Source organism: Phocoena phocoena, chromosome 7 (genome assembly GCF_963924675.1).
Source record: "Phocoena phocoena chromosome 7, mPhoPho1.1, whole genome shotgun sequence".
NCBI lineage: Eukaryota > Metazoa > Chordata > Mammalia > Artiodactyla > Phocoenidae > Phocoena > Phocoena phocoena.
In genome coordinates this window covers 84929657-84944615 of record NC_089225.1, presented here as the reverse complement: position 1 = coordinate 84944615, position 14959 = coordinate 84929657, and the positions used below count along the sequence as shown (strand labels likewise).

General features: G+C 42.3%; 1 protein-coding gene across 4 annotated transcripts in view; it reads right to left on the bottom strand.

Annotated features, from left to right (window-relative positions):
- Positions 1-2747: 2747 nt before the first annotated feature.
- The window catches only part of PARD3B (par-3 family cell polarity regulator beta), a 1043826-nt gene continuing 1031614 nt past the window's right edge, over positions 2748-14959 (bottom strand). For all 4 annotated transcript variants that reach the window (XM_065880246.1, XM_065880249.1, XM_065880248.1 and 1 more), the window contains one exon: positions 2748-3105. In XM_065880246.1, the coding sequence (XP_065736318.1) occupies positions 2748-3105 (358 nt within the window). The remainder of the gene's footprint in view (positions 3106-14959) is intronic.

Genomic DNA, 14959 nt, shown 5'->3' with positions numbered 1-14959 from the left:
CCTGGATGACCCAGTGGTCAGGCGAGGAGCCGGGTGGGTGTATGTTGATGGGTTTGTAGCTCGCCAAGCTCGCCGTGCCACCTTTTCCTGGGGGGTCTATTAGCATTCCGAGCTGCAAGGAGACACCTGATTGAGTTTTTCCAGGCCATAAATAAACCAGGAACTATTTCCTGCTACTGGGCACCTGTTGATTATAGCCTGGTCTTCTAAATGCTCTAAACAACCTGTTCTCCTAAATACTGGCAAAGAGTTCCATAACCTCCGGGTGGTGACAGTTGGAGGGCTGGTTCACAGGCATTTGTAAAGCTTACATTCAAGCTGTTCTTAATTGTCACTTGGCTTGATGAAGACTGTCGCACACGTAATGCTAGCTTCTTTCGGGTAGGGTCTAATGGGGCGTGTGTTCTACTTCAAGCAAGAAAAGAAAACTGCTATAATCTTGTTTTCATAGTACCTTCACATCCTTAGCTGCCCCTCAGAATTAGCAACTGTTTTATTACCTGTGTGTACAACACAAAACCGTGCTTGGAGCAGCTTCCCCCGAGCCTGAGTGCAGGAGATATGCTCGCAAGGTGGCAACGTGGTGAAAATATAGGCATTCTTCCTACAAGGATCACTCCTCCAACACACACACACGGAGCGTCTCACCTTATACCACTGCCCCTTGTGGGACCTTGGCCTTAATCCAGGAGGAAGCTTCTGGCTTGGCTATGTCCACTAGTCTACAGAAATTTGGTTAAACTATGGAACATCCTAAAGAGCTGATTTTTAATGCTTCAAAATACATCACACTTCCCTCATCTTATCATTGTCTTCTTGAAGGTTTATGTAGCTTGAGGGGAAGGCAGCTTGCAGCATGTTGGCTGGGAAACCCTACAGCTCACCTGCACTCCAGCTCTAGGTGAGCAGGACCCAATCCTCAACCTCTGCACAAACTGCGAGCGATCTAAAGGTGCCTCTGGCGTCAGAGAGGTGGTAGAGGGCCAAAACCAACTTGACAGTCTGTTTTCAAGAGGGCCATAAGTAAACTGTAGTTTAGAAAACGATACCTCTTAAAGTTCAGTAAATAACACTAGCTAAGTCTAAACCCAGCAGTTGCATCATTTTTGGTAACAGAACTCTATTTTAAATTAAAATAAGACTAAACTGGGCTGGATAGATCGTCTATATATTCAATAATACTGTAATTTATTAAATCCTAGCAGTCAGAGGTATCCTAATCTTGGCCAACATATGTCTAAATTGAACTCAAGACTTTTTATGGGAGGGAGTGAAGAAGGAATGTAAAAAGGTTTAAAGTACCGCAGGAGTCACTGAACAATTTGACTTGCTGCTCCCATGCTTTGCTGTTTCTCAGTTTTCTCTTATGTTCTCATTTGGGTTAGGTTGTAGGTTTTAGAGGTTCTGTGTTGAAATAAGTAGAATATAGCTGCAAAGCTCTAAAAAAATTGCGATGGATTCTGGAGGGTGGGCTTTCAGCTTTCCGAAGCCATAAGACCTTTTCCCAACTGGAGACCTTGGCCTTGGTCTTGCCCTGACTTCTGTTAATGATAATATAGCAGATATAGAATGATTTCGTTTTATACTTCTTCTCCCTTCCCTTCTGTTTTCTGGCTTTTTTCCTTTTTATTCCCTTCCTCATCAAACTTTCCATCTTTATTTTCCATTCTCCATACTGGTAATCACACACTTTCACACACACACACACACAGTCAGTCACCACTGTCTACCACCTGCCTGTTATCATTCCCAAAGAGCACAGTCAGCCCCTCCCTGATGCCGGGTGCATATGGCGCTGTTTGGCACTGGGTCTGGAATTGGCATCTCAGAGCACCGCTTCCTATGCATACTAACCAGTGGGCCCTCTTTTTCCCGAGTACATCTTAACTCTCAAGTGGGAGCCTTAAAATAGAGGCCCCACTTACAATAATTATAGGCAGGAGATTTGGGGATGCCTCGGAAACCAGATATCTCCATGCTATCGTGCCTGGCACATGGGAGGAAGGAAGGTGAGGACCACAGGAATGTCAGCCTCTTAACCTGATTGCCTTGATGCTAGGCATATATTTCTTCTGGAAGCTCTGCTAGCTTTGTACATTCTCCCAGGACACCAGTACTGCATTCACATCTTACTTTTACACTAAAAGCAAGGAAACGTGACATGCTTATACCAAGTGAGTGGAACTGAGAGCCTGAGGAATTCTACAAATAAAGAAATGCAGCCTTCCTCTAGGTATAAAACATTTCAAGGAGATCACTCGTCATGTTTGCCGCTCTTGTTTTTTCAGCGTAAAAACCACTCACTTAGGACACCCATATTGGCAACAGCTCTTCACAGACTTAACAACTCTATTCAGGTGGCTGAAGCTTAGTCTCTGAATGGATGATGATCCCGGGCAGAGTCTGTCCTCCATGATGCCAGTGCTCCGGGGAGGCACCACGTTGCAGATCTCCGTCGTTATCTGCCTGTTCAATTGTCACTCTCAGTGAACTGAACAATTCTAAAAGTATTCCAGGCAGTATTTTTTTTATGGCCCCATCCTTCCTCTTCCTTCTGATTTCCCTCCCCAAACTCCTGTCCCCTTCTTTCTCTCTGACTAGCAGTCAGGTGTTGCAGCCTCAGCGAGAAAAACCTAATCTGTACCATGGAGAATTCTTAACAGGAAGAAGGCCTTAAGGTGTAGGAAGAACAAAGGTGATGTTGGATGTCTTCCTTTCTGGGCTGGGCTGAGCTTGGTGGCGTTCAGCTACACGGCTGCGGTCATGGGGTTCTTCTGCCGGGGATCCTGCATTCGATAGGGGTACTGATCTGGGCTGCCCCCTCGGGGCACTGGTCTGCCCATTTCTGGGTAGGCTGGTACTCTGTGGTGCTGAGGAGGGGAAGGTGGGACATCTTGTCGGAAGGGTCCTTTGTGCTGGGGGGCTGGCGGGGGAGGATAGTACTGGGGATACCGGACATCTGTGATCCTCAGATCTGGGGGGCGGGGGTAGCTCCCTTTGGGCGGAACCACAGGATGACCCCCTGGGTAATATGGAAGCTCCCTTTCCTTGTAGAGCGCTCGAGGTGCTGCTGTCAGATAGTCTACAGGATCCACTGGTCCTCCCCTGGAAAGAGAACAGACACGTATCAATGACTACGAAGCCAGCTGCCCAGATGATGACCACATTCCTTAGTCTCCCATGTAGTTTGGCCACAGACTGGATCTGGCCAGTGGGATGTGAACAGACGTGATGTGCGCCCTTAAAAGGAAGCAAGGGACACTCTTCTTCTCTTCCCTCCTTTCTGTTGGCCCCTGGAGTGGCCATATTAGACACAAGGAGAAAGCCACGTGCTGAGGAGCCTGGCTCCTTGACCCCATGGAGCCAGCATGTCAGTCAGGACTGATTGGTGCCTGAGGGAGAAATATAATTCTATCTTGTGTATATGTTGGCCTTATTATAGTAACCAAGCTAGTTCCCTAAACAAGGCTGAGTTTGGCTCTATTAAAGCTGGGATCATTTGCCCCCTCTCCTTTCCACCTCCCTGAAGCCTGACATAAACATGGTGGTAGAAATGCACACATTAGGGCTTCCCTGGTGGCGCAGTGGTTGAGAGTCCGCCTGCCGATGCAGGGGACGCGGGTTCGGGCCCCGGTCCGTGAAGATCCCACATGCCGCGGAGCGGCTGGGCCCGTGAGCCGTGGCCGCTGAGCCTGCGCGTCCGGAGCCTGTGCTCCGCAACGGGAGAGGCCGCAACAGTGAGAGGCCCGCGTACCGCGAAAAAAAAAAAGAAATGCACACATTATTTGGAGTCATAAATTTCCCAGGGATTGCATTCACTTCTCTCCGAGGTCTGTGGGGTGCTCTCTACATGAGTCACAGTCTTGGTCTAACCCTGGTTGGCTTCTGTTACGTCCCTGTGTGGATTAGTGTGCCCTCCTCTTTGTACAGTTCCTAGAGAAAGTCCCAACCTAGAGCCTTGGACTTACCCACCCAAAACTTTGATACAAAGCACTTCTACTGCAAAGTCAATAAGTACCACCCAGCCGGTAGCAGATTAGGAAAAGACAAACCAGCTGTAAGTTGTGCTGTGTAACGAGTAGGCACACAGAAAGGTAAAGGGCAAGAATAAACACTAACAGAAAGCGACCCTGTCTGGATCTCTCTGCTAAGACAACAAGCATCTTCGGATCCATTTGTCATAACAGAAGCAATAGGTCTCTAAACAATGTACAGATGAGTGCATCTTACCTAGCCTGGGGTTAAACAGATGAGTTCTGTTTGCAGCTCTTAAAATCCCATAAACCTTCTGTGCACATATTCACTACTACCATGCCCAGATCCTTCCCACCTTCTACCATTCCTCTTTTTATTATTCCCTTTTAAAGGAAAACAGCAACAATAATAATTAATGAAAAGCTCTCCAATGTCAGAGTACAACCTGGTAGAACACTTGAAAGAAATGGCAGGGCTGGAAGAATACGGTGCCCGTGCTTAATCAGGCACTGTCAGTGAGGGTCACAATCACCCTGTAATCTGCAGAGTTTGATGTGAAAACAGCTCTGTAAGTAAGTTCCCCAAATCATGATTATTTGACAAGCTCCAAGCTTGGGTCCATGTGGAAAGCAGCATGTGAACACATTCATAGGGATGAATAATAGAATTCTCTCTCTACTTTTTTATGTCTTAATTTGGCTGTGTATAATAACGAAAGATAGATCCTTGAGCCTGGGTTAATTTAGTTAGTGTTTTCAGATAAAAAAATTAAATTGTTTGCGTACATTACTCAGTGCAGTTTGCTTTGCTCTATTTTAAATTGCCCATGACAAATAGAGCACAAATGTGTAATCTGTCACTCCAGCCCTGGGAAATAAAGGGCGGGGATTTCATCTTCCCTTTCCTTTAGAATGTTATTTTTTCTTTAGAAAACGTCCAGCATTCATTATACCTTTTATCGTATAATATTTTAAGCTTCCTCCCTCTCCCACCGTGCTCATTTCTATTTCCTTTTGGTTCACGTTAAAGATTTTCAACACACTTAAAAAAAATCCTTAACCTGTGTTTTCTCTCAAAATCTACTGATGATATTTCTCTGCATGAAGTGAAACATGTGGTTTTTCTGCACTCATTTTAAGCCCTTGGGATAAATCACTGACATTTGCAACACACAAACATTATCTGCCTTAAAATGAACATACAACCAACACTCCCTCTGGACCCTCTTAGCATGAATGTTTCCTGTTTAAAATGGAAAGAGAGAAAGGAGGAATTCCAGGCCTTGGACTTTTAGGGTCCTGTTCTCTCCCTGGAGATTTCTCTCTTTTAAAACAGAATATTATAAAAGAAGACAGGCAGGCCTTGGTTTTTTTCGTGGAGAGACTAGCCAGATGAAGCAGTGACAGGGCAGAAGCCACCCTGATGGCCACAGCCACCGTGCAGGCTGCGTGCACATGGGGATGGTCAAGGCTCTTCTCCCATGCCTGCCCCTACTAGTCGGCCACCTCACACGGCCAGGGGAAGAGGGGGCAGAACTCAAGGTAGTTCTGTGGACCCACATTGCTTCCCCTGAGGGGAAGTTTTACGTCTGGGAATTTGCCTACATGTGGAAGAAACCAAGTGAGGCACCTGTTCTTTGTCAAGAAATGAAATCATGGAAACTGTCTTTTTCTGTAGAACTCATCAAAACAGTTATCATTTCTAATTTTTCAGAGAGAAGAAAAACAATGAGCTGGCCTATAAAAACACTCTTTAAGGTTCAAAGAGTGCTAGAAGAATTGTTCTTTCTTTGGTGCGGGGGAGGGAGTTGCTATTGTTTATAATAACTTTTTGCTCAAAATTGAGCATTGGCTTTTACTAGAACTTCTAAGTGCTTGTGAATATTGTGTGCACACGCACACGCACATATTTAAAAGAACCGTTTTTAGGGAGGTTGAGACAAGATGGCAGAGTAGAAGGACGTGAGGTCACCTCATCTTATGAAAACACCAAAACTAACTGCCGAACAGCCATCAACAAAAAAATGCTGGAACCTCCCCCAAACCATATATCCTATATCCAAAGACAAAGACGACGCGACAAGATGGTGGGAGGGGCGTAATTGCGATAAAATCAAATCCCATACCCGCCAGGTGGGCGACCCACAAACTGGAAAATAATTATATTGCAGAAGTTCTCCCACAGGAGTGAAAGTTCTGAGCCCCACATCAGGCTCCCCAGCCTGTGGGTCTGGCAATGGGAGGAGGAGCCCCCCAAGGATCTGGCTTTGAAGGCCAGCGGGGTTTGATCACAGGAATTCCATAGGACTAGGGGAAACAGAAACCCCACTCTTGGAGGGCAGACACAAGCTCTCGTGTGCACCAGGTCACAGGGAAAAAAAGCAGTGACGTCATAAGAGCCTTGGCCAGACCTATCTGCTGGTATTGGGAGGGTCTCCTGCAGAGGCAGGGTCAGCTGTGGCTCACTCTGGGGACAAACACACTGCAGCTGTAGTCCTGGGGAATACTCATTGGCATGAGCTGGCCTGGAGGCCACCATTTTCCCACCAAGACCTGGCCCCACCTAACAAACAGCCTGTAGGCTCTAGTGCAGGGACGCCTCAGGCCAAACAAACAACCAAAAGGGTGGGAACACAGCCTCACATATCAACAGACAGGCTGCTTAAAGTCTTCCTGAGCACACAGCTGTCTGTCTGCTAAACACACCTCTTGACAAGGCCCTGTCCACCAGAGGGACAAGACCCAGCTCCACCCACCAGTGGGGCAGGCACCAGTTCCTCACACCAGGAAGCCTGCACCAGCCCCTGGACCAACCTCATCCACCAGGGGGCAGACAGCAGAAGCAAGGAGAACTACAACCCTGCAGCCTGTGGAACAGAAATTGCAATTGCAGAAAGTTAGACAAAATGAGATGGCCGAGGAATATGTCCCAGATGAAGGTACAAGCTAAAACCCCACTAGAACAACTACGTGAAGTGGAGAGAGGCAACCTACCCGAAAAAATTCAGAGTAATGACGGTAAACGTGATCCAAGACCTAGGAAAAAGAACGGAGGCACAGATCAAGAAGATACAAGAAATGTTTAACAAAGACCTAGAAGAACTAAAGAACAGAGATGAACAATACAATAACTGAAAAGAAAAATACACTAGAAGGAATCAATAGCAGAATAACTGAGGCAGAAGAACAGATAAGTTACCTGGAAGACAGAATGGTGGAAATCAGTGCTGCAGGACAGAATAAAGAAAAAAGAATGAAAAGAAATGAGGACAGTCTAAGAGACCTCTGGGACAACATTAAATGCACTAACATTTGCATTCTAGGGGTCCCAGAAGGAGAAGAGAGAGAGAAAGGACATGAGAAAATATTTGAAGAGATAGATAATAGCTGAAAACTTCCCTAACACGGGAAAGGAAACAGTCACCCAAGTCCAGGAAGCACAGAGAGTCCCAGGCAGAATAAACCCAAGGAAGAACATGCTGTGACACATAGTAATAAAATAGACAAAAATTAAAAACAAAGAAAAAATGTTAAAAGCAACAAGGGAAACGCAACAAATAACATACAAGGGAATTCCCATAAGGCTATCAGCTGACTTTTCAGCAGAAACTCTGCAGGCCAGAAGGGAGTGGCATGATACGTTTAAGGTGATGAAAGGGAAGAACCTACAACCAAGAATGCTCTACCCAGCAAAGCTCTCATTCAGATTAGATGGAGAAATCAAAAACTTTACAGCCAAGCAAAAGCTAAGAGAATGCAGCACCACCAGACCAGCTTTGCGACAAATGCTAAAAGAACTTCTCTAGGTAGAAAAGGCCACAACTAGAAATAAGAAAATTACGAATGGAAAAGCTCACCAGGAAAAGCAAACACACAGTTAAGGTACAGGATATTGAAAATGCAGGGACTTCCCTGGTGGTGCAGTGGTTAAGAATCTGCCTGCCAATGCAGGGGACATGGGTTTGATCCCTTGTCCCGGAAGATCCCACATGCCGTGGAGCAACTAAGCCCGTGTGCCACAACTACTGAGCCTGCGCGCCACAACTACTGAGCCCACACGCCACAACTACTGAAGCTCGTGCACCTAGAGCCCGTGCTCCGCGACAGGAGAAGCCACCGCAATGAGTAGCCCCTACTCGCAGCAACTAGAGAAAAGCCCGGGTGCAGGAATGAAGACCCAATGCAGCCAAAAAAAAAAAAGAAAAAAAAAAATCATTTGATATTAAAAGACCAGCAACTTAAAAAACAATCTTGTTTATATACAGACTGCTATATCAAAACCTCATGGTAACTGCAATCCAAAAATCTACAATAGAAATGCACACACAAAAGAAATAGGAATCAAAACACAACACTAAAGTTAGTCATCAGGCCACAAGAGAACAAAAGAGGAAGAGAAGAAAAAAGACCTACAAAAACAAATACTAAACAATTAACAAAATGGCAATGAGAACATACATATCAATAATTACCTTAAATGTAAATGGATTAAATGCTCTAACCAAAAGACACAGACTGGCTTAATGGCTACAAAAACAAGACCCATATATATGCTGTTTACAAGAGATCCGCTTCAGATCTAGGGACATATACAGACTGAAAGTGAGGGGATGGAAAAAGGTATTCCATGCAAATGGAAATCAAAAGAAAGCTGGAGGCAATACTCATATCAGACAAAATAGACTTTAAAATAAAAACTGTTATGAGACAGAAAGGACACCACGTAATGATAAAGGGATCGATCCAAGAAGAAGAAATAACAAATATAAATATGTATGTACCCAATATAGGAGCATCTCAATATATAAGGCAAATGCCAACAGCCATAAAAGGAGAAATTGATGGTAACACAGTAATAGTGAGGGACTTTAACACCCTACATTCATCAATGGACAGGTAATCCAGACAGAAAATCAGTGAGGAAACACAGGCCTTAAATGACACATTGAACCAGATAGGCTTAATTGATATTTATAGAGCATTCCATCGGACAGCAGCAGAATACACATTCTTTTCAACTGCACATGGAACATCTGCCAGGATAGATCACATGCTGGGCCACAGAGCAAGCCTTGGTAAACTTCAGAAAACTGAAATCATATCAAGCATCTTTTCCGACCACAACCCTATGAGATTAGAAATCAACTACAAGAAAAAAAAAACTGTAAAAAAAACATGTGGAGGTTAAACAATATGCTACTAACCTACCAATGGCTCACTGAAGAAATCAAAGAGGAAATTAAAAAATACCTAGAGACAAATGAAAACACGACTATCCAAAACCTATGAGATGCAGCAAAAGCAGTTCTAAGAGGGAAGTTTATAGCAATACAATCTTACCTCAGGAGACAAGAAAAATTCCAAATGAAGAACATAACCTTACACTTAAAGCAATTAGAGAAAGAAGAACAAACAAAACACAAAGTTAGCAGAAAGAAAAACATCATAGAGATCAGAGCAGAAATAAATGAAACAGAGACAAAGAAAGCAATAGCAAAGATCGATGAAACTAAAAGCTGGTTCTTTGAAAAGATAAACAGAATTGATAAAACTTTAGTGAGACGCATCAAGAAAAAAAGAGAGGGCTCAAATTGGTAAACTTACTTAGAAATAAAAAAAGTTACAACAGACACCACTGAAATACAAAGAATCATAAGAGAATACTACAAGCAACTATATGGCAATAAACTGGACAACCTAGAAGACATGGACAAATTCTTAGAAAGGTACAACCTTCCAAGACTGAACCAGGAAAAAACAGAAAATATGAACAGACCAACCACAAGTAATGAAATTGAAACTGTGATTAAAAAAACTCCCAATGAACAAAAGTCCAGGACCAGATGGCTTCTCAGGTGAATTCTATCAAACATTTAGAGAAGAGTAAACATATATCCTCCTGAAACTATTACAAAAAATTACAGAGGAATGAATACTCTCAAACTCATTCTATGAGTCTACCATCACCCTGATATCAAAACCAGACAAAGCTACCACACACACACACACACACACACACACACACACACAAATTTATAGGCCAATATCACTGATGAACATAGATGCAAAAATCCTCAACAAAGTACTAGCAAACCGAATCCAACAATACATTAAAATGATTATGCACCATGATCAAGTGGGATTTATCCCAGGGATGCAAGGATCTTTCAGTATCCACAAATCAATCAACCAGTGTGATACACCATATTAACAAACTGAAGAATAAAACCCATGTGATCATCTCAGTAGATGCAGAAAAACCTTTTGACAAAATTCAACACCCATTTATGATGAAAACTCTCCAGAAAGTGGCACAAACCTCAACATAATAAAGGCCATATATGACAAACCTATAGCTAACATCATCCTCAATGGTGAAAAGCTGAAAGCATTCCATCTAAGATCAGGAACAAGACAAGGATGTCCACTTTCGCTACTTTTATTCAACACAGTTTTGGAAGTTCTAGCCATAGCAATCAGAGAAGAAAAAGAAATAAAAGGAATCTAAATTGGAAAAGAAGTAAAACTGTCACTGTTTGCAGGTGATAAGATACTATACACAGAAAATCCTAAAGTTGGTACCAGAAAACTACTAGAGTTCATAAACAAATTCAGTAAAGTTGCAGGATACAAAATTAATACACAGAAATCTGTTGCATCCCTATACATTAACAACAAAAGATCAGAAGAGAAATTAAAGAAAAAATCCCACTTACCATTACATCAAAAATAATAAAATACCTAGGAATAAACCTACCTAAGGAGGCAAAAAACCTGTACTCTGAAAACTATAAGATGCTGATGAAAGAGATCAAACATGACATGATCAGGTGAAAAGCTATATCATGTTCTTGGATTGGAAAAATCAGTATTATCAGAATGACTATACTACCCAAAGCAATCTACAGATTCAATACAATCCCTATCAAATTACGAATGGCATTTTTCACAGAAGTAGAACAAAAAATTTTATAATTTGTATGAAAACACAAAAGACCCCAAATAGCCAAAGCAATCGTGAGAAAGAAAAATAGAGCTGGAGGAAGCAGGCACCCTGACTTCAGACTATATTACAAAGCAACAGTAATCAAAACAGTATGGTACTGGCACAAAAACAGAAATATAGCTCAATGGAACAGGATAGAAAGCCCAGAGATAAACCCACGCACCTGTGGTCAACTAATCTATGACAAAGGAGGCAAGGATACACAATGGAGAAAAGACAGTCTCTTCAATAAGTGGTGCTGGGAAAACTGGACAGCTACATGTGAAAGAATGAAATTAGAACACTCTCTAACACCATACACAAAAATAAACTCAAAATGGATTAGAGACCTAAATGTAAGACTGGACACTATAAAACTCTTAGAGGAAAACAGGAAGAACACTCCTTGACATAAGTCACAGAAAGATCTTCTTTGATCCACCTCCTAGAGAATGGAAATAAAAACAAAAATTAAACAAATGGGATCTAATGAATCTTAAAAGCTTTTGCAAAGCAAAGGAAACTACAAACAAGACAAAAAGACAACCCTCAATGGGAGAAAATACTTGCAAACGAATCAACAGACAAAGGATTAATCTCCAAAATATATGAACAGCTCATGCAGCTCAATATTCAAAAAACAACCCAATCAAAAAATGGGCAGAACACCTAAATAGACATTTCCCCAAGGAAGACATACAGATGGCCAAGAGGCACATGTAAAGGTGCTCAACATCACTAATTATTAGAGAAATGCAAATCAAAACTACAATGAGATATCCCTTCACACCAGTCAGAATGGCCATCATCAAAAAGTCTAGAGACAATAAATGCTGGAGAGGGTGTGGTGAAAAGGGAACCCTCCTACACTGTTGGTGGGAATGTAAATTGGTACAGCCACTATGCAGAACAGTACAGAGGTTCCTTAAAATCTAAAAGCTACCATATGATCCAGCAATTCCACTCCTAGGCATATATCTGGAAAAAACCATGGTGCAAAAGGATACATGTATCCCAGTGTTCATTGCAGCGCTGTTTACAATAGCCAAGACATAGAAGCAACCTAAATGTCCATTGACAGAGGAACATATAAAGAAGATGTGGTGGTACATATATGTAACAGAATATTACTCAGCCATTAAGAAGAATGAAATAATGCCACTTGCAGCAACATGGATGGACCTAGAGATTGTCATACTGAGTGAAGTCAGAGAAAGACAGATATAATATGATATCACTTATATGCAGAATCTAAAAAAAAATGATACAAATGAACTTATTTACAAAACAGAAACAGACTCACAGACTTAGAAAACAAACTTACGGTTACCAAATGGGGAAGATTGGGGGAGGGATAAATTGGGAGTTTGGGATTGACATATACACACTATTGTATTTAAAATAGATAACCAACAAGGACCTACTGTATAACACAATGAACTCTGCTCAATATTCTGTAATAACCTAAATGGGAAAAGAATTTGAAAAAGAATATATACATGCACATGTATAACTGAATCATCACTTTGCTGTACACCTGAAACTGACACAACATTGTTAATCAACTGTACTCCAATATAAAATTTTAAAAAGGTTAAAACAAACAAAAGAACAAGTTTTAAGCAAGGAAAACAAAAAAGCCCAGCTCATTAACTATGGAATTTGATAGGATAAAGGAAGTGGAATAGGGAGCTGATATTTTATCTTTGTTAATCTTGAGTTTCCGGGACTTCCCTGGTGGTCCAGTGGTTAAAGAATCCACCTTCCAATGAAGGGGACGAAGGTTTGATCCCTGGTCAGGGAACTAATATCCCACATGCCACAGGGCAACTAAGCCTGCGCACTGCAACTACTGAGCCTGTGCTCTCGGGAGCCCGTGTGTCACAACTAGAGAGAAGCCCACAGGATGCAATGAAGAACCTATGTGCTGCAACTAAGATCCTGCATGCTGCAACTAAGACCCAATGCATCCAAATAAGTAAATATTAAAAAAAAATCTTGAGTTTCCCTTTTCATAGTTTCTTTATTGGGTGAAATTTAGTATTTGTAGGAAAGCACAAAACCCAACCCATTCTGGGGCCTAAGAAATGCTTATCACAGTGAGCAATGCTGCATGTTTTGAGCCAACCCTGAGAAATCCAGGGGTAGTCTTCTTTGAAGATTCTGATGAAAACAGGGATCCAAATAGCAAATGTATCAGCACTTTAAGACCCCTCATTTTTCATGCGACCCCATAATTTTTATTTGTATGTGTTATTATTTTTCTTAAAAAAACTTTTAATTCAAAATCTCACCCAGGAACCATATGTACTTAAGAAGCACAAGCCTATATTTCCTTTCTTTAATATGACTCCTTGTGAAAGCTGTCATGAAAATATCGGTATTTCAAAAATTTCACTTATTTCTTTCCCACACTTTTTACTATTTTTTCTATTTTATTTTTGATTAGGGTCATTTCTGGAGGCCCAAAGGATTCAGATTTTGATTGGAAAATTTGTCGGAACTATCTCATACAGTTTCCAGTCACATAGATGCATGCAATAACGAAGGTTAACCTTTCAGGCTAAGACCTGGCCCCACCCAACAACCTGTAAGCACCAGTGCTGGGATGTCTCAGGCCAAACAACTAACTGGGTGGGGACACAGGCCCACCCATCCGCAGACAGGCTGCCTAACGACTTCCTGAGCCCACAGTCTCCCTTGACATGGCCCTAGACATGGCACTGACATGTGAAGAAGCAATAAAGATCACTTCCTTTACACGAGATTTTCCTCTTTTTGCCATCACAGTATGTCACTATTTTTAATCACACAAAAAGGAGGCTGTAAATCAGAGGTTAAGTGGGTCAGACAGGCAGCTCTTGGGTACCAACAGTCTTCATTTTATGGAAGGAAGGAAGGAGTGCTTCTACATTTGCTAAGATAATCCTTTCGGGGAAAGGGCTCAGTATTAGAAGGACCGAGTCACTGGCAAAATTTTTAGCTAGGAATGAGGTGGCTATACTTAACTGTAATAGATAAAGGGGCCTGAGCCCCTGGAATAGAAGAAGAAGCACGAGTAACTTTGAATCCTCTCACCTCCCCCTGCATCTCCATCCCCCCAACAATTGCAAAGAAAATCTCTCCTCTGAACTCACCACAGTGGTTCACTCTCACCTCATCTGCCTGTCTCCCTGCCTCAGGCTGGTTATATACTGTGCTGGAGCACCATCATCTTGAAGGAAGGAACTGGGTCTCATGTATCCAGTGATCTTCCTCAGAGCTTACCACAGGGCTCTGCACGTCAAAGTTGCTCCATAAATGTGTACTGAATTTGTGCAAGAGAGTTTAAAGAGAAAACCCACAAACATACATGGTACCCATAGAGGGTCAGATATATGCAGAAGCTGGAAATAGTAGGTGGGTAGAGAAATGAAAGGAGAAAGCAGAAGCATCGAGAAGCAGAGATTGAGAAGCAGAGATTGACAATGGTTGAGATAAGACTGGACTCTAATTTTTAAAGAAGGAGGAAGGGATGGTGGGCTGAAAAAAAGGGTTGGACTCTGCCCAACATAGAATGGTTGTAAACTTTATCGGGCATGAGTTATTATAGTTGTCTTGTTTGCCAAGAACAAAAGTAGACTGTCTTATCGCTGCTGTCTTGCATAGTACTTGAATCATAGTAGGTGCTTAATGAATCTTGGACTCGAATTTAATTGCCTTGACTTACTAGTGAGGTCAGCATGACTAACTGGCTCAGGTTAAGTGTATTTACTCAAGAGTTAGTTAAGGGAGAGTGGACAAGGTGGTGGAGTAGAAAGACCCTGACCTCACCTCCTCTCGCGAGCACATGAAAATCACAACTTCTGCAGAACAATCATCGATGAAAAGACTGCAACTTACCAGCAAAGATCTTCTACAACTAAAAACATAAAGAAGGAACCACAATGAGATGGGTAGGAGGGGTGGACTCGTGATATAATCAAGTCTCATACCCACCAGGTGCGAGACCCACAAACTG